This window comes from Ranitomeya imitator, chromosome 6, assembly GCF_032444005.1.
Source record: "Ranitomeya imitator isolate aRanImi1 chromosome 6, aRanImi1.pri, whole genome shotgun sequence".
Classification (NCBI taxonomy): domain Eukaryota; kingdom Metazoa; phylum Chordata; class Amphibia; order Anura; family Dendrobatidae; genus Ranitomeya; species Ranitomeya imitator.
The window spans coordinates 64,996,761-65,016,148 of NC_091287.1; the positions used below are offsets into that span (position 1 = coordinate 64,996,761).

General features: G+C 45.1%; 1 protein-coding gene across 1 annotated transcript in view; it reads left to right on the top strand.

Annotated features, from left to right (window-relative positions):
- The window catches only part of LMBR1 (limb development membrane protein 1), a 163,990-nt gene that overhangs the window by 33,099 nt on the left and 111,503 nt on the right, over nucleotides 1–19,388 (top strand). Inside the window, exons 3-4 of the mRNA XM_069729727.1 lie at nucleotides 13,409–13,448; nucleotides 13,890–14,029. Coding sequence (XP_069585828.1) covers nucleotides 13,409–13,448; nucleotides 13,890–14,029 — 180 coding nt within the window. The remainder of the gene's footprint in view (nucleotides 1–13,408; nucleotides 13,449–13,889; nucleotides 14,030–19,388) is intronic.

Here is a 19,388-nt window from a genome sequence, read left to right on the forward strand (position 1 = left end):
GTGTGTTGGATTTAGGATTTTGATTAGGGTTATGGTTAGGGTTGACATTAGGGTTGTTTTGGGGTAAGGGTTGTGATTATGGTTAGGGTTAGTGATTAGGATTATGGATGAGGTTGGGATTAGGGTTAGGGGTGTGTTGGGGTTAGGGTTGGAGCTAGAATTGGGGGGTTTCCACTGTTTAGGTACATCAGGGGGTCTCCAAACACGATAGCCAATTTTGCGCTCAAAAAGTCAAATGGTGCTCCCTCCCTTCTGAGCTCTGCCGTGCGCCCAAACAGTGGGTTACCCCCACATATGGGGCATCAGCATACTCGGGATAAATTGGACAACAACTTCTGGGGTCCAATTTCTCTTGTTACCCTTGTGAAAATAAAAACTTGGGGGCTACAATATCTTTTTTGTGGAAAAAAAATATATTTTTTATTTTCACGACTCTGCATTCTAAACTTCTGTGAAGCACTTGGGCATTCAAAGTTCTCACCACACATCTAGATAAGTTCCATGGGGGGTCTAGTTTCCAAAATGGGGTCACTTGTGGGGGATTTCTACTGTTTAGGCACATCAGGGGCTCTCCAAACGCGACATGGCGTCCGATCTCAATTCCACATTGAAAAAGTAAAACGGCACTCTTTCTCTTCCAAGCTCTGCGGTGCGCCCAAACAGTGGTTTACCCCCACATATTGGGTATCGACGTACTCAGGAGAAATTGCACAACAACTTTTGTGGTCTAATTTCTCCTGTTACCCTTGTGAAAATAAAAATTTGTGGGCAAAAAGATCATTTTTGAAGAAAAAATGCGTTTTTTTTTTTTTTTTCACGGCTCTACGTTATAAACTTCTGTGAAGCACTTGGGGGTTCAAAGTACTCACCACACATCTAGATAAGTTCCTTAAGGGGTCTAGTTTCCAAAATGGTGTCACTTGTGGGGAGTTTCCACTGTTTAGGCACATCAGGGGCTCTCTAAACGTGACATGGCGTCCGATCTCAATTCCAGCCAATTCTGCATTGAAAAAGTCAAACGGCGCTCCTTCACTTCTAAGTTCTGCGGTGCGCCCTAACAGTGGTTTACCCCCACATATGGGGTATTGGCGTATTCAGGCGAAATTGCATAAGAAAATTTATGGTTACATTTCTGTTTTTACACTTGTGAAAATAAAAAAAATGGTTCTGAATTAAGATGTTTGCAAAAAAAGTTAAAAGTTCATTTTTTCCTTCCACATTGTTTCAGTTCCTGTGAAGCACGTAAAGGGTTAATAAACTTCTTGAATGTGGTTTTGAGCACCTTGAGGGGTGCAGTTTTTAGAATGGTGTCACACTTGGGTATTTTCTATCATATAGACCCCTCAAAATGACTTCAAATGTGATGTGGTCCCTAACAAAAAAAAATGGTGTTGTAAAAATGACTCCCTAATAAAAAAAAATTGTTTCCAAAATTGTGCTGATGTAAAGTAGACATGTGGGAAATGTTATTTATTAACTATTTTTCATGACATATCTCTCTGATTTAAGGGCATAAAAATACAAATTGCAAAATTTTTAAAAATTTTCGCCATATTTCCGTTTTTTTCATAAATAATCGCAAGTAATATCGAAGAAATGTTACCACTAACATGAAGTACAATATGTCACGAAAAAACAGTCTCAGAATCAGCGGGATCCGTTGAAGCGTTCCAGAGTTATAACCTCATAAAGTGACAGTGGTCAGAATTGCAAAAATTGGCTCGGTCATTAAGTACCACATTGGCTCTGTCACTAAGGGGTTAATAATGTGGTGGTGTCAAAAATGTAGTGTTATTTGTTAAAATTAAAGTCAGATGACCGATAAATTGTCCCAGTAAGCTTAATAGGGTATTCCCATCTTCAAGATTCTATCCCAGTATCTTATAGGTATAATAATAAGTTTAGCAAATATCTCCAGTTAGAAATGTAGCATAGTTCTTCTGATATAACTATGTCACTTACCCCATTTGCGGGGCATAGAAGCAGCTTAAATATCCATGGTTACCACTACTAACAGTTAAAGGTACCGTCACACTAAGCGACGCTGCAGCGATACCGACAACGATCCGGATCGCTGCAGCGTCGCTGTTTGGTCGCTGGAGAGCTGTCACACAGACCGCTCTCCAGCGACCAACGATGCCGGTAACCAGGGTAAACATCGAGTTACTAAGCGCAGGGCCGCGCTTAGTAACCCGATGTTTACCCTGGTTACCATCCTAAAAGTAAAAAAACAAACGCTACATACTTACCTACCGCTGTCTGTCCCCGGCGCTCTGCTTGTCTGGTCTGGCTGTGAGCGCCGGGCAGCCGGAAAGCAAAGCGGTGACGTCACCGCTCTGCTTTCCGGCCGCTGTGCTCACAGCCAGAGCAGAGAAGCCCAGCGCCGGGGACAGACAGCGGTAGGTAAGTATGTAGCGGTTGTTTTTTTTTACTTTAACGATGGTAACCAGGGTAAACATCGGGTTACTAAGCGCGGCCCTGCGCTTAGTTACCCGATGTTTACCCTGGTTTCCAGCGAAGACATCGCTGAATCGGTGTCACACACGCCGATTCAGCGATGTCTGCGGGGAGTCCAGCGACGAAATAAAGTTCTGGACTTTCTTCCCCGACCAGCGACAGCACAGCAGGGGCCTGATCGCTGCTGCCTGTCACACTGGACGATATCGCTAGCGAGGACGCTTCAACGTCACGGATCGCTAGCGATATCGTCTAGTGTGACGGTACCTTAACTGTCACTATATGAGAGGTTGTAACCATGGATATCTAAGCTACTGCAATGCCATGCACATAGGGTAATAGACATAGCTAATCAGAAGAACTATCCTAAATTTCCAATTGAAGGTATTTGCTAATATTATAATTACACCTACTATATATTGGAATAGAATCTTGGAGATGGGAGTACCCCTTTTAAATCTCTTCATTGTGACCATCTTAAAAAGGGCTTGTCCTTCCTGTCGCCACTTGCCTATTTTTAGTAAACGCTAGTAGTCTTCATAAAATAACAATGGAGCATATTTTGTAATAACAAATTTGTCCTGTTCCTCCATTAATGCAACTTTGGATGTATAAATAAAGTTGTCATGTGTTGGGGCTGTGTCTCCATAGTCTGATAATGTCCATCAATGCTCGTGGTAGCAGAATGTTAATATTCACACCCCATTTTTTAGAAAGCAAATAGTAATTCCCATTTGTCACTTTCTGAAAAATATTACAGAGGAATAACAGAGGACCAGTACAGCACAAAATTATTACATAGAATTGTCTGATTGCAAAAACAAGGCTTTACTTAAATAATACTTATCAGGGGGACATGACTGCTCCTCTTTCTGCACAACAATGTAAAGCCATACATTATTAGTATTTAAATAAATATATTTATATACACATTTATGCTCAAAAGTGTACATACCCCAATTTGTGCCTTCTTGGCTTTTTTTTTTTTTTAGAGAATATGAATGATAACACCAGAACTTTTTCTCCACTCGTGGTTAGTGGGTGAAGTCTTTTATTGTCAGACTTCTATGTTTTCTCTTTTTAAATCATAATGACAACCCAAAACATCCAAATGACCCTGATCAAAAGTACACATACCCCATTTCTTAATACCGTGTATTGCCCCCTCTGACATCACTGACATCTTGAAGTCTTTTGTGGTAGTTGTGGATAAGGTACTTTATTTTCTCAGCTGGGAAAGCTGCCCACTCTTCTTGGCAAAAGCAGGATTTTTGGTTGCTTACCGTAAAATCTGTTTCTCTGAGCCTTCATTGTGGACACAGGAACCATGGGTGTATGCTGCTGCCACTAGGAGGCTGACGCTATGCACAAAGAGTTAGGTCCTCCTCTGCAGTGTACACCCCTCCGACTGGCATTCTGAAACTCCGTTAGTGAGAAAGCAGTAGGGGAAAAACAATAAAGCCGAAAGAACACAAACAGATATTTGAACTGGTGACATGGAACATAAAAGAACCAAACATAGAAACAGAACACAAAGGAACTGAACAACATGGGAGGGCACACACCCAATGAAGGCTCCGAGAAACAGATTTTACGGTAAGCAACCAAAAATCCTGTTTTCTCTATCGCTTTATTGGGGGACACAGGAACCATGGGATGTCCCAAAGCAGTCCCTGGGGATGGAAAAAAGCAGACTTCCATCAGGTCAGAGGACTCGCCACTGCCACCTACAAAATCCTTCTGCTTAGGCTGGAGTCCGCCAAAGCGTAGGTATGGACCTTGTAAAATTTGGCGAACGTTTGGATGGAAGACCAGGTTGCTGCTTTGCAAAGCTGTAGGGCGGAAAGTCTGTGGTGCACCGCCCAGGAGGAGCCGACTGCCCGGGTAGAATGAGCCTTCACCCCAGAAGAGGGGGCACTCTGTTCTTGACCCGGTAAGCCGCCAAAATTGCCGTTCTGATCCAGCAGGCAATAGTCGCCTTGGAAGCCGGCAGGCCTCTACGCATGCCATCAGGAATGACGAAAAGGGAGTCCATCTTCCGAAAAGAGGCTGTTCTAGCCAGGTAGACCCTCACCACCCTGACAAGGTCTAGCTTGTTCAAGAACGCTCCAGAGGATGAGTCTGAGCTTGGCAAAAAGAGGGTAGGACGATGTCCTCATTAAGGTGGAAGGCGGAGGCCTCAGGACCACCTTGTCCTGGTGGATAACCAAGAAAGGAGGTCGACAAGACAGGAGGGCGTTAAACTAGAAGAAGAGGGGACGGGAAGAAAAACATTAGACTTGAACAAAGAAGATCCAGGAAAACATACTCAGAAGGGAGGTAAGAACATTTCTAAAACAATCCACAGCGAGGAGATTGGAACAAAACAAAATCCTCTAAACTGCATGCTCGCAAACGCCAGAAGCCTGACAAACAAGATGGAAGAACTAGAAGCAGAAATATCTACAGGTAACTTTGACATAGTGGGAATAACCGAGACATGGTTAGATGAAAGCTATGACTGGGCAGTTAACTTACAGGGTTACAGTCTGTTTAGAAAGGATCGTAAAAATCAGAGAGTAGGAGGGGTTTGTCTCTATGTAAAGTCTTGTCTAAAGTCCACTTTAAGGGAGGATATTAGCGAAGGAAATGAGGATGTCGAGTCCATATGGGTCGAAATTCATGGAGGGAAAAATGGTAACAAAATTCTCATTGGGGTCTGTTACAAACCCCCAAATATAACAGAAACCATGGAAAGTCTACTTCTAAAGCAGATAGATGAAGCTGCAACCCATAATGAGGTCCTGGTTATGGGGGACTTTAACTACCCGGATATTAACTGGGAAACAGAAACCTGTGAAACCCATAAAGGCAACAGGTTTCTGCTAATAACCAAGAAAAATTATCTTTCACAATTGGTGCAGAATCCAACCAGAGGAGCAGCACTTTTAGACCTAATACTATCTAATAGACCTGACAGAATAACAAATCTGCAGGTGGTCGGGCATCTAGGAAATAGCGACCACAATATTGTACAGTTTCACCTGTCTTTCACTAGGGGGACTTGTCAGGGAGTCACAAAAACACTGAACTTTAGGAAGGCAAAGTTTAACCAGCTTAGAGATGCCCTTAATCTGGTAGACTGGGACAATATCCTCAGAAATAAGAATACAGATAATACATGGGAAATGTTTAAGAACATCCTAAATAGGCAGTGTAAACGGTTTATACCTTGTGGGAATAAAAGGACTAGAAATAGGAAAAACCCAATGTGGCTAAACAAAGAAGTAAGACAGTCAATTAACAGTAAAAAGAAAGCATTTGCACTACTAAAGCAGGATGGCACCATTGAAGCTCTAAAAAACTATAGGGAGAAAAATACTTTATCTAAAAAACTAATTAAAGCTGCCAAAAAGGAAACAGAGAAGCACATTGCTAAGGAGAGTAAAACTAATCCCAAACTGTTCTTCAACTATATCAATAGTAAAAGAATAAAAACTGAAAATGTAGGCCCCTTAAAAAATAGTGAGGAAAGAATGGTTGTAGATGACGAGGAAAAAGCTAACATATTAAACACCTTCTTCTCCACGGTATTCACGGTGGAAAATGAAATGCTAGGTGAAATCCCAAGAAACAATGAAAACCCTATATTAAGGGTCACCAATCTAACCCAAGAAGAGGTGCGAAAGCGGCTAAATAAGATTAAAATAGATAAATCTCCGGGTCCGGATGGCATACACCCACGAGTACTAAGAGAACTAAGTAATGTAATAGATAAACCATTATTTCTTATTTTTAGGGACTCTATAGCGACAGGGTCTGTTCCGCAGGATTGGCGCTTAGCAAATGTGGTGCCAATATTCAAAAAGGGCTCTAAAAGTGAACCTGGAAATTATAGGCCAGTAAGTCTAACCTCTATTGTTGGTAAAATATTTGAAGGGTTTCTGAGGGATGTTATTCTGGATTATCTCAATGAGAATAACTGTTTAACTCCATATCAGCATGGGTTTATGAGAAATCGCTCCTGTCAAACCAATCTAATCAGTTTTTATGAAGAGGTAAGCTATAGGCTGGACCACGGTGAGTCATTGGACGTGGTATATCTCGATTTTTCCAAAGCGTTTGATACCGTGCTGCACAAGAGGTTGGTACACAAAATGAGAATGCTTGGTCTGGGGGAAATTGTGTGTAAATGGGTTAGTAACTGGCTTAGTGATAGAAAGCAGAGGGTGGTTATAAATGGTATAGTCTCTAACTGGGTCGCTGTGACCAGTGGGGTACCGCAGGGGTCGGTATTGGGACCTGTTCTCTTCAACATATTCATTAATGATCTGGTAGAAGGTTTACACAGTAAAATATCGATATTTGCAGATGATACAAAACTATGTAAAGCAGTTAATATAAGAGAAGATAGTATTCTGCTACAGATGGATCTGGATAAGTTGGAAACTTGGGCTGAAAGGTGGCAGATGAGGTTTAACAATGATAAATGTAAGGTTATACACATGGGAAGAAGGAATCAATGTCACCATTACACACTGAATGGGAAACCACTGGGTAAATCTGACAGGGAGAAGGACTTGGGGATCCTAGTTAATGATAAACTTACCTGGAGCAGCCAGTGCCAGGCAGCAGCTGCCAAGGCAAACAGGATCATGGGGTGCATTAAAAGAGGTCTGGATACACATGATGAGAGCATTATACTGCCTCTGTACAAATCCCTAGTTAGACCGCACATGGAGTACTGTGTCCAGTTTTGGGCACCGGTGCTCAGGAAGGATATAATGGAACTAGAGCGAGTACAAAGGAGGGCAACAAAATTAATAAAGGGGATGGGAGAACTACAATACCCAGATAGATTAGCGAAATTAGGATTATTTAGTCTAGAAAAAAGACGACTGAGGGGCGATCTAATAACCATGTATAAGTATATAAGGGGACAATACAAATATCTCGCTGAGGATCTGTTTATACCAAGGAAGGTGACGGGCACAAGGGGGCATTCTTTGCGTCTGGAGGAGAGAAGGTTTTTCCACCAACATAGAAGAGGATTCTTTACTGTTAGGGCAGTGAGAATCTGGAATTGCTTGCCTGAGGAGGTGGTGATGGCGAACTCAGTCGAGGGGTTCAAGAGAGGCCTGGATGTCTTCCTGGAGCAGAACAATATTGTATCATACAATTAGGTTCTGTAGAAGGACTTAGATCTGGGGATTTATTATGATGGAATATAGGCTGAACTGGATGGACAAATGTCTTTTTTCGGCCTTACTAACTATGTTACTATGTTACTATGTAAGAAAGGGCCCGCCAACTCCGAAACGCGCCGGATAGAGGTGATGGCCAACAGAAAGGACACCTTCCAAGATAGAACTGACAGGGAAACCTCCCTGAGAGGCTCAAAGGGGGGACCCCTCAGGGCCTCTAGAACAAGATTGAGATCCCATGATTCCCCAGGAGCCCTGTACGGAGCAGCAGCATGTGCTACTCCCTGAAGGAAGGTCTTGACCTGTGGTTGGGAAGATAACGTCTTCTGAAAGAGGATGGAAAGCGCTGAAACCTGGCCCTTTAGGGAACGAAGGGCAAGACCCGCATCCTGTCCTGCCTGGAGGAAGGCCAAAATAGAAGAAAGAGAAAACGACATAGGTGAAACGTGATTGGCCTCACACCAGAGGAAATAGGCCCTCCAGGTTCGATAGTAGACGAAGGCTTCCTATGCTGAAACATAGTGTGAATCGCCTGATCTGAAAACCTGGACGCTTTTAGAACCGCGGTCTCAACAGCAACGCCGTCAAAATAAGCAACCGAGAATTCGGGTGGCAGATCGGGAGCGTCCGCGAGAAGGTTGACGATCTCCGCAAACCCAGATCTTCTGGGCCAATCCGGTGCGATTAGAATGACCGGCACCCCTTCTGCCTTGATCTTTTTCAACAGCTTGGGAAGCAAGGGAAGGGGTGGAAATAGATAGGGGAGCGCGAACTGCGACCAAGGAATGGCCAGAGCATCAAAACCCACTGCTAGAGGATCGCGGGACCTGGAGACGAACTGAGGGACCTTCCTGTTCAGTCGGGACACCGTGAGGTCCACATCCACAGTCCCCCATCGAAGGCAAATCTGATGGAATACCTCCTGATGCAAGGACCATTACCCTGCCGCGAGGCTCTCGCGGCTGAGAAAATCGGCAGCCCAATTGTCCACGCCGGGGATATGCACTGTGGATGTCACCGGAAACCGTTGCCTCTGCCCAAAAGAGGATCTTGGATACCTAAGCCAAGTAACTCCGAGTCCCCCCCACGGTGGTTGATATATGCCACTGCTGTGGCATTGTCCGTCTGGATTCGAATTGGCAGACCCCTGAGGATCCTTTCCCCGTATCTCGAGGACATTGATCGGCAGAGAGGACTCCTGCGCCGACCAACGACCCTGAACGGTCAGGTGACGAAACACCGCACCCCAGCCGAGTAGGCTGGCGTCTGTCGTCACCACCTGCCAGTGAACTGGAAGGAAGGACCTGCCCTGGGAGATGAGAGGTGACATCAGCCACCATTTGAGGGACAGTTTGACCCGGGACGAAAGCCGAACCCGGGCGATCCAGAGAAAAGACAGACTTGTCCCACTGTGAAAGAATTGCCTGCTGCAGAGGTCTTGAGTGAAATTGGGTGAAGGGAATTGCTTCCAACGTTGCCACCATCCTCCCCAGAACCTTCATGGCCGTTCAGAAGGAGGGAAGCCGAGGGCCCTGGAGCAAGGGAACTTCCCGACGGAGAATGAGTCTCTTCTTTTCGGGAAGGAAGACTCTTGTCTGACGGGTGTCGAAGAGCATGCCTAGAAATACGAGGCGCTGAGAAGGAACAAGGCAGGACTTTTTCCTGTTGACAAGCCACCCAAAACGGGATAGTGCATTGAGGACAATGGACAGGCTTTCGTGAGCCTGAGAAAAGGACGGAGCCTTGATGAGAATGTCGTCGAGGTGCGGAAAGAGTTCCAGGCCTCTGATCCTCAAAATGGCTATCGGCGCTGTCATGATCTTTGTGAAAACCCTGGGAGCGGTTGCGAGCCCGAACGGCAGGGCGACAAACTGGAAATGCTCCTGATGCACTGTGAAACGCAGGAATTTGTGATGTTATGGGAATATAGGGACATGAAGGTAGGCGTCCTGCATGTCTTTGTAGCATAGAAATTCCTGTACCTCCATGGAAGCGATTACTGAACGAAGGGATTCCATCCTGAAATGTCGGAGATGAACCTTTTTGTTCAGTAACTTGAGGTCCAAAATGGGACGAACCTTGCCATCTTTTTTTTTTTTTTTTTTTTTTTTTTTAGCACCACAAACAGGTTCGAATAGAAACCTGTGAAACGTTCACCCTCTGGAACTGGAATAATTATCCCCGAATCGAGAAGGGAGGTGATGGACGCAAATAAACCCGGGACCAGAGTGGGGTCTCTTGGAGAACGGGATTTGAAGAATCGATCCAGGGGCCGAGAAATGAATTCTATTTTGTATCCTGAGGATACGTCTTCCCTGACCCATGCGTCCTCCACTGAGGTGAGCCAAACGTCTCTGAAGAAAAGGAGACGGCCACCCAGCTTGGGAGATGTGCTGGGGTCTCGTCGAGAGTCATGCCGAGGTAGACCTTCCAGATCTGGGCATGGTGGATCTACCTTGGGAGTAGCGGGAACGCCAGGAAGGAGTGGGCCTAAAAGATACCTTCTTCCTATCTTGACGTGCCTGTGGCCTCTGTTGTTGGGCAAAGGTATCTGACGCAGCGAAACGTCAAAAGGGGCAAAAGGACCGATACTGTCGCTTTGGGAGAGGCCGGCGAGCTTTGGACTGGGGAAGCAGGGAACTTGTGCCCCCAGTGGCGTCCCTAATATTTTCGTCCAACTTGGAACTGAAGAGACGCGATCCCTGAAAAGGCAGGTTAGTAAGGGACTTTTTTGTGGACAAGTCCGCCTGCTAGGCCTTGAGCCAAACGGTCCAATGGATTGCAATGACATTACTGGACGCCTGGGCCGCACAAGAAGCGGCATCCAGGGAGGCGGAAACCAAATACTCTCCGGCGTGAGAAATCTGGTTGGCCCCAGCCAGAATTCCCCATCGGAGTTGTTTGGCCCATTTGGCTATAGACTTAGAGACCCAAGTGGAAGCAATGTCCGGACAAAGAGTGGAAGGCTGACTTGGCAAAGGATTCTATAGTTCTGTCATTAGAATCTTTCAGGGATGCTCCGCCAGAGAGCGGGAGGACTGTGTTGGGGGATAGTCTAGAGACTGGTGGGTCCACGGAGGGAGATGCTGTACAGGTGGCGGTGAGCTCTGGAGAAAAGGGATATAGCACGCCAAGACGTTTCCCTCTTTGAAAGCGTCTGGTCGGATTCTCTTTCTCTGGCAGGAAGCTCCTCGAATTCAGGATGAGGAGCGAAAACCTTGGAAAGTGGTTTAGACCGTCTAAACGAAACCGCCTGATCTGCGTGTTCCGTAGAGGAATCTTTGATGCCACAGGTCTGATTGATCGCTCCAAAGAGACTCTGAATCATATCCCTCTTGCTAGCGATTTGGTTCGAATCCAGTTCCAAAACATCCTCCGAAGGCGCATCTGAGAACACTTCGCCTGACTCGGGGAGGAAGACCGGGAAGAAGCAGACCACTGAGACGGAACGAGGGATGAGATGGAACGGGAAGAGAAAGAGGCGGCGCCACAATGCTGTGACAGAGAGAAAGCCGGCTCTGGAGGGGGGCGGAGCTAACCGCCGACAGGAAGGAGGTAAGACGGGCGGGAGAAAAGCCTGCCCGAAGAGCAGGAAAAAGGGGGGTGGAGCCAACGCTGCAGCTAGGGACCTAAATTTGAAGCTGGTGCCCGCCGGAGTATGGGGGAGCGGCGTGGTGCAACCTGGAGTGCTGAAAACGGGGCGATTGGGCCCCCAAAACCCCCGGATCAAAGGGTGGAAAGAAATAATCACTGAACACTGCAGCTAGGTCCCGGGGAAGCCGGGACCCAGGCTACAGCTGACTGCCTGAGGATAGGAGAGCGGCGTGCGAGCCCTAAATCAGAACTTCCAGGCACCAAAGGTAACTAAATAATGGGGGAAAACCCCTAAGGCCCTGTATAAAGGAACTCCCTATTTTTTTTTTTTTTTTTTAAAGGCTAAAATTCCCATCTTCTTTCTTTTTCTCTTCTTCTCTTCACCGCACCTGTGTGTGTGTGTGTGTGTGTGGGGGGGGGGGGGGGGGTAAGGAAAAAGTACCTACCCATCCAGGAAAGATCAGACGTCCGAAGATCTTGCGATGTGGGACGTCCTATTCTCCTTCAACCGACAGGCTCTGGTGGGTGGGAGACGGAGGCAGGACCGGGTCCGGACACCTCCACACGCTTCTGTGTTGGGGGCCTCTGGTCCTGCTGAGTAGACGTACATGGATACGGGGTGGTAGTACACGCCGTACTCATAGTCTCTTTGTGGGAGTACAGTTGTGACCGTTCACACTGTATCCCTCCGGTACCTGAAAGGTGAAAGACCCGTGTCCACCTCCTACTGACACTAAGCTAAACTGAGTTTGAGAATGCCAGTCAGTGGGGTGTACACTGCAGAGGAGGAGCTAACTTTTTGTGCATAGTGTCAGCCTCCTAGTTGCAGCAGCATACACCCATGGTTCCTGTGTCCCCCAATGAAGCAATAGAGAAAAGCCTCCAGTTCCTGTAATTTCCTGGGCTGTCTAGCATGAACTGTGTGCTTGAGATCTCCCCAGAGTGGCTCAATGATATTGAGGTCAGAAGACTGAGATGGCCACTCCAGAACCTTCACTTTGTTCTGCTGTAACCCATGACTGGTCGACTTGGTCTTGTATTTTGGATCGTTGTCATGTTGGAACATCCAAGTATGTCCCATGCGCAGCTTCCGAGCTGATGATTGCAAATTTGTCTCCAGTATTTGCTGATAACATGCTGCATTCATCTTTTCTTCAACTTTGACCAAGTTTCCTGTGCCTTTGTAGCTCAAACATCCCCAAAACATCAGCAATCCATCTCCATGCTTTACAGTAGGAATGGTGTTCCTATCATCATAGGCCTTGTTGACCTCTCTCCAAATGTAACATTTATGCTTGTGGTCAAAAAGTTTAATTTTGGTCTCATCACTCCAAATTACCTTGTTCCAGAAGTTTTGAGGCTTGTCTCTGCACTGTTTTGCGTATTGTAGTCAAAATACTTTGTAGCATTTGCGCAGTAATGGCTTTCTTCTGGCGACCGTGACCATGCAGCCCATTTTTCTTCAAGTGCCTCCTTATTGTGCATCTTGAAACAGCCAGTCTGCTACTTTTCAGAGAGATAATGATATTTGTGGGGTTTTCTTTGCATCCCGAACAATTTTTTTCTGGCAGTTGTTACCTTTTAGTAGCCATTCAAATCCATTTGTGTCAGCGTCTGTTATCAGGCAAAAATCACCAGGGCATATGAACTTTTGATCAGGGTCATTTGGATGTTTTGGACTTTCGTTGTGATTTAAAAAGAGAAAACACAGTAGTTTGACAATAAATGGCTTCACCCAACCAGTAACCATGAGTGGAGAAAAATTTCTGGTGTTATCATTCATATTCTCTGAAAAAAGGCCAAGAAAGCAAAAATTCTTACCGGGGTATGGAAACATTTGAGCGCAAATATATAGATATATAGATCTATTATTAGATATCTCTGAGTTTTGTCCTTCTTGTGTTAGAAATGTATTTAAAATTTTAAGCTGATGAACAATACCACTTACCGTAATTGTTGGTAACATCTCTCGCTTATGTATTTTATTTTTTTATTTCTTTGGTTTGGTTGCGTTTTGCATAAGCGAGAGATGTTTTGCAACAATTAAGTGGTATATGCTCTTTAGTTTAAAATTTTAAGTAATTTCTAGCACAAAAAGTAAAACTCCTTTCAAGAAAATGTAACCCACAATGTGGACTTGCAACTAAATAGAGGTTCAACATTTTATCTTGCAGATGAACAAGAGGATGAAGATGTCACTGTCAATCGAGTTTCGTAAGTAGTCTTTATCTTTTGATGGGGACTATTTTTAGTTAACTTTTTTTTTATTTACTTTCTTTTCTTATTTTTATTGATTGGAGAAGTGTTCTTGGCAAGGCTTTTAGGGAACGATACCAAGTATTTACTGGGGTTTTGGTTTGTCTGAACCTGTGCATGTTTGGACACTATGATTAATTTGACACTATAATTGGCCATATTATTATTTATACCCACGTGTTCTGTCATTTATGAATGATCAAAGAACATTAGAATACATTTAATTTATTTTCCATAGGAATATTAGTTTTTGTTCTCTGCATTTTTACCATATTTTATGGGGAGTATTGCCTCTTGATGGAGCGGTTACTGTTAACTACTTCTGATTTTGCAGTACAGATTTCTGTTGGCTATAGCCACCACATTGTAGTCGGTGTTAACCATTTATTTCTTTTCCAGGCTGTTCCTGAGCACATTCACCCTGGCGGTTTCAGCTGGCGCTGTGCTGCTTCTTCCTTTTTCTATAATCAGCAATGAGATCCTACTATCATTCCCTAAAAGCTACTATATCCAGTGGCTGAACGGCTCTCTTATCCATGGTCAGTACTGGGCAGAAGTTTGTATTTCTAGCTTCCACACTTGTAATAAATGATTTTCTTGCTGCACTCAGAAAATAAAGTGGCTTGTGAAAGTATTAACTTCCTCCATCTTTGGCATTTTCCGTGTTTTGCTTCTCCCCAACCTGGAATTTCACTGTTTTTTTTTGAATGTTTGCATCAGTTCATGTAAAGAACATGCTTAAAACTGTGAACATTTTGGTTTTCTTTTTTTGTGTGAAGGAAACAACAAATAGCAGAAAATGACTAAAAACTTCAATGTGCATAACTATTCACCCCCCTAAAGTCAGTATTTTGTAGAGCCTCCTTTTACAGTTACAGATGCAAATCGCTTTGGAAATGTTTCTATGAGCTTTCCGCATCTTGTCACTGGATTAAGGCCTGTGCTCTGACTAGGCCACTCCAAAACCTTTAGGGTATGTTCCCACGTTCAGTATTAGGCAGCGTTTTGGACACGGCACATTTCCGCTGCGGCCAAAGCGCTGTCTGCTTTTGAACGCAGGTGATTCCGCATGTGTTTGTTGAACCGTGCGTAATCACCGCATATAATACATTGTATTGGTGACATCTTGTGGAGACTGAGCATCTCCATAATATGTCCCCCTCCCTTTTTTGGCCCTCCTTGAATTTGTCCCACTCCTTGAATTTGTCACCCCCTCCTTGAATCTGTCTCCCGCTAATTTGATTTATAATTTTAATTTTTATCATTTTAATTTGAATTTGTCCCCCTCCTGAATCTGTCCCCTCTTAAATCTGTCAACACTGACGCAAGCAGAAAGGGATGGGGAACCCATCTGGAGAGAAAAATATTTGAGGGGATTTGGCCTTCAGAGATAGTCCTAGTCTTCGAAGTACAGGGAACTTTGCACAGTCTGGGAAGCTGTCCCTTCTTGGATTTGTCCCCCCTTGAATCTGTGCCCCTTTCAATCTGGCAACACCGACGCAAGCAGAAAGCATTGGGGAACCCATCTGGAGAGAAAAATATTCGAGGGGATTTGGCCTTCGGAGATACAGTCCAAGTCTTCAAATTACAGGGAACTTTGCGCAGTCTGGCAAGCTGCCCCCTACCTAATCTGTCCCCCCTTGCCGAGTGGGAGTTAAATGAGGAGGTTTTTCAGCAGTTGTCAGCCCTGGGACTTCCTCAGATCAACCTGTTCGCAACCAGGAGCAATTCAAAGGTCGTACGGTTTTACTCTCTCTGAACCTCATGGGCAATCCCGAAGGGATCGACGCCTTAAAGGGCACCTGTTAGCAGGATTGTGCCCTGTAACCTGCAGACACTGTCTCACGTTCGTGTTGGTATAGTGATTAAAATGATACCTTGTTTTATGAAATCCATCTTATGGTTGTTGTGTAATCTTTATTTTCAGCTAATGATATGCTCATTCCTCTGGGCGGCCTGTGGTGGTCTTCATGTGGTGCTCTGCTTAGGTATTCGTACCAATGGTTCTGACAGGTCGCTGCCCCCTAGTTTACAGAATTAATATTATATACAAAAATCCATTTGAAAATGGTGCCGGCAGCGCCATCTTGCTAGAAAAAAAAAAAAAAAAAAATTCCTCATCCAAGATGGCGCCTCTGGCCCCTGTGCAGTAGCATCTATCGACTATCGCGCCATCTTGAAGTAAGATTTTTCTTTTCTCTAGCAAGATAGCGCCTCCGGCGCCTGTGCAGTAGGTGCAATTTTCAAACAAGATTTTTTATTTTTATTTTTTTGAACTTCAGGATACATCAAACAAATGTGTATATAATTCATTACATATGCGATCAGGCTGCAGCGTAGGTGCCACCACTGGCGCCTGCCTGCAGGAGGGTTGTTTTTTCCCCAAGATATCTACTATATAATTGTCTAAGGGTCACTTCCGCCTGTCTGTCTGTCCTTCTGTCACGGTTATTCATTTGCTGATTGGTCTCGGCCGCTGCCTGTCATGGCTGCCGCGACCAATCAGCGATGGGCACAGTCCGATTAGTCCCTCCCCTACTCCCCTGCACTCACTGCCCGGCGCCCACTCCATAATCCCCTCCACTCACCGCTCACACAGGGTTAATGGCAGCGGTAATGGCCCACTGTGTAACGCACTCCGTTACCGCTGCTATTAACCCTGTGTTTCCCCAACTATTTACTATTGATCCTGCCTCTGCAGCATCAATAGTAAAAATGTCATGTTAAAAATAAAAAAAAACAAAAAAACCTGCTATAATCACCCTCCGCCGCCTTTCCCGCTCCTCGAGACGCTCCCGGGATCGCGCCATTGCAAGCGGCAGCTTCTGGTCCAGGGCTGGTGTGCGACAAGGACCTGCCGTGACGTCACGGTCATGTGACCGCGACGTCATCACAGGTCCTGCTCATACCAGCCCTGGGACCGGAAGCTGGCGCTTGCAATGGAGCGATCCCGGGAGCGTCCCGAGGAGCGGGAAAGGAGGCGGATGGTGAGTGTAGCAGGACTTCAACGGGCCTTCGGAAGGTGAGTATATGTTTATTTTTTTTTTTTTAAGTCTCTATATTAAGTGGCTTTGTGCTGTATACTCCGTCGCTGTGCAATATACTATGTGACTGGGCAATATACTACGTGGCTGGGCAATATACTACGTGGCTGGGCAATATACTACGTGGCTGGGCAATATACTACGTGGCTGGGCAATATACTACGTGGCTGGGCAATATACTACGTGGCTGGGCAATATACTACGTGACTGGGCAATATACTACGTGACTGGGCAATATACTACGTGGCTGGGCAATATAGTATGTGGCTGGGCAATATACTACGTCCCTGGGCAATATACTACGTGGACATGCATATCATAGAATACCCGATGCATTAGAATCGGGCCACCATCTAGTACATAATATTCATCATGGAAACTAGGGGGGCAGGTCTCTGAGGGGTCAGTGACCTGTCAGAAGCCATACACATGAATATCTAGTCAGAGCACCACTTGAACCCCCCCCCCCCCACCTCATCTCAGGCCGCCCTGGAGCACAACCACAAGACGAATTTTATCAACCCAGGTATAATTTTATTCAGTATAACGGTGCCAACCTGACAGTGTCTGTAGGTTACTGTACACAATCCTGCTAACAGGTTCACTTTAAGCCAGGTTTGAAACAGGACTCTTTCATATGCCTTTCCTCCAGTGGCCTTAATACCAAGGGTTCTCAGGAAGATCAGGCAAAGGTGCTCCTGATGGTTCCCTTTTGGCTAAAAAGAAGTTGGTTCCCTCTATTCAAAATTATGGCCCTAGAGGAACAGGCCTTACTTCCCCTGAGCGAAGACCTGATCTATTAGGGTCCAGTTCTTCACCACAAATTGAAGAGACTTCATCTATCAACATGGATCCTGAAAGGAATATCCTAAGATCCCGGAGTCTTTCAGATCAGATGAAAACCACAATTCAGGCAAGCAGGAAGCCGGTCACCTCGGCTATTTATAACAAAATTTGGAAAAGATTCTGTTTTGGAATGTGGCAGTTCTTCCATAAACACTTCCCACCCGGATATCTCTAAAATACTAGATTTCCTACAGGTCGGGTTTAGTAAGGGTCTAAGATCAAGCACACCAAAAGTCCAAATACCAGCCTTGAGTGTTTTTCTTCGACTATCCTCTAGCCTCCCACTCGTGGGTGTCCAGATTTACTAGAGCAATACAGATGCTAAGACCCACTATAAGAAAATCCATGCCCCCGTGGGACTTAAATTTAATCCTTAATGCCCTATGCAAATGCCCCTGTATGCCCTTAGAAGACATAGGCATTTCCAGACTGACTGCATTTCTTGTAGCCATCACCTCCGCCAAGACAGTCGGGGAGATTCAGGGCTTGTCAGTACAAGATCCGTACTTTCAGATCTTGGAGGACCGAATAATCATACTTACGGGCGGAGTTTTCAGGTGTTTGATTCACCCTTTCATTACCTGCTGGCCGCAATATTGGATTGAAGTTCATTCTCTCTCCTCCGTAATACACGCCTGCGCAAGGCAAGATTCCCTTTAACCCCTATCTGACCTCGGACGGGATAGTACGTCCGAGGTCAGAAGCCCCGCTTTGATGCAGGGCTCCACGGTGAGCCCACATCAAAGCCGGGACATGTCAGCTGTTTTGAACAGCTGACATGTGCCCATAATAGGCGCGGGCAGAATCGCGATCTGCCCGCACCTATTAACTAGTTAAATGCCGCTGTCAAACGCAGACAGCGGCATTTAACTACCGCTTCCGGCCGGGCGGCCGGAAATGACATCATCGCCGACCCCCGTCACATGATCGGGGGTCGGCGATGCGTCAGGATGGTAACCATAGAGGTCATTGAGACCTCTATGGTTACTGATCGCCGGTAGCTGTGAGCGCCACCCTGTGGTCGGCGCTCACAGCACACCTCCATTTCTGGTACATAGCAGCGATCAGCAGATCGCTGCTATGTAGCAGAGGCGATCGAGTTGTGCCTGCTTCTAGCCTCCCATGGAGGCTATTGAAGCATGGCAAAAGTAAAAAAAACAAAAGTTTAAAAAAAATGTTAAAAAAAATAAAAAAAATATAAAAGTTTAAATCACCCCCCTTTCGCCCCAATCAAAATAAATCCATAAAAAAATATCAAATCTACACATATTTGGTATCGCCGCGCTCAGAATCGCCCGATCTATCAATTAAAAAAAAGCATTAACCTGATCGTTAAACGGCGTAGCGAGAAAAAAAATTAGAAACGCCAGAATTACGTTTTTTAGGTCGCCGCGACATTGCATTAAAATGCAATAACGGGCGATCAAAAGAACGTATCTGCACCGAAATGCTATCATTAAAAACACCAGCTCGGCACGCAAAAAATAAGCCCTCAACCGACCCCAGATCGGAAAATGGCACAATTTTTTTTTTTTTTTTTTTACCACTTAGATAAAAAATAACCTAGACATATTTGGTGTCAATGAACTCGTAATGACCTGGAGAATCATAATGTCAGGTCAGTTTTAGCATTCAGTGAACCTAGCAAAAAAGCCAAACAAAAAACAAGTGTGGGATTGCACTTTTTTTGCAATTTCACCGCACTTGGAATTTTTTTTCCCGTTTTCTAGTACACGACATGCTAAAACCAATGATGTCGTTCAAAAGTACAGCTCGTCCCACAAAAAATAAGCCCTCACATGGCCAAATTGACGGAAAAATAAAAAAGTTATGGCTCTAGGAAGGAGGGGAGTGAAAAACGAACACGGAAAAACGAAAAATCCCAAGGTCATGAAGGGGTTAAGTTCGATCCAGCATCCCTGACCAAGGTAGTCTCTACCCACAAAATGAATCAGGAAATAGTCTTGCCCTCCTTTTGTCAACCTCCTAAGAACCTAAAAAGAGCACC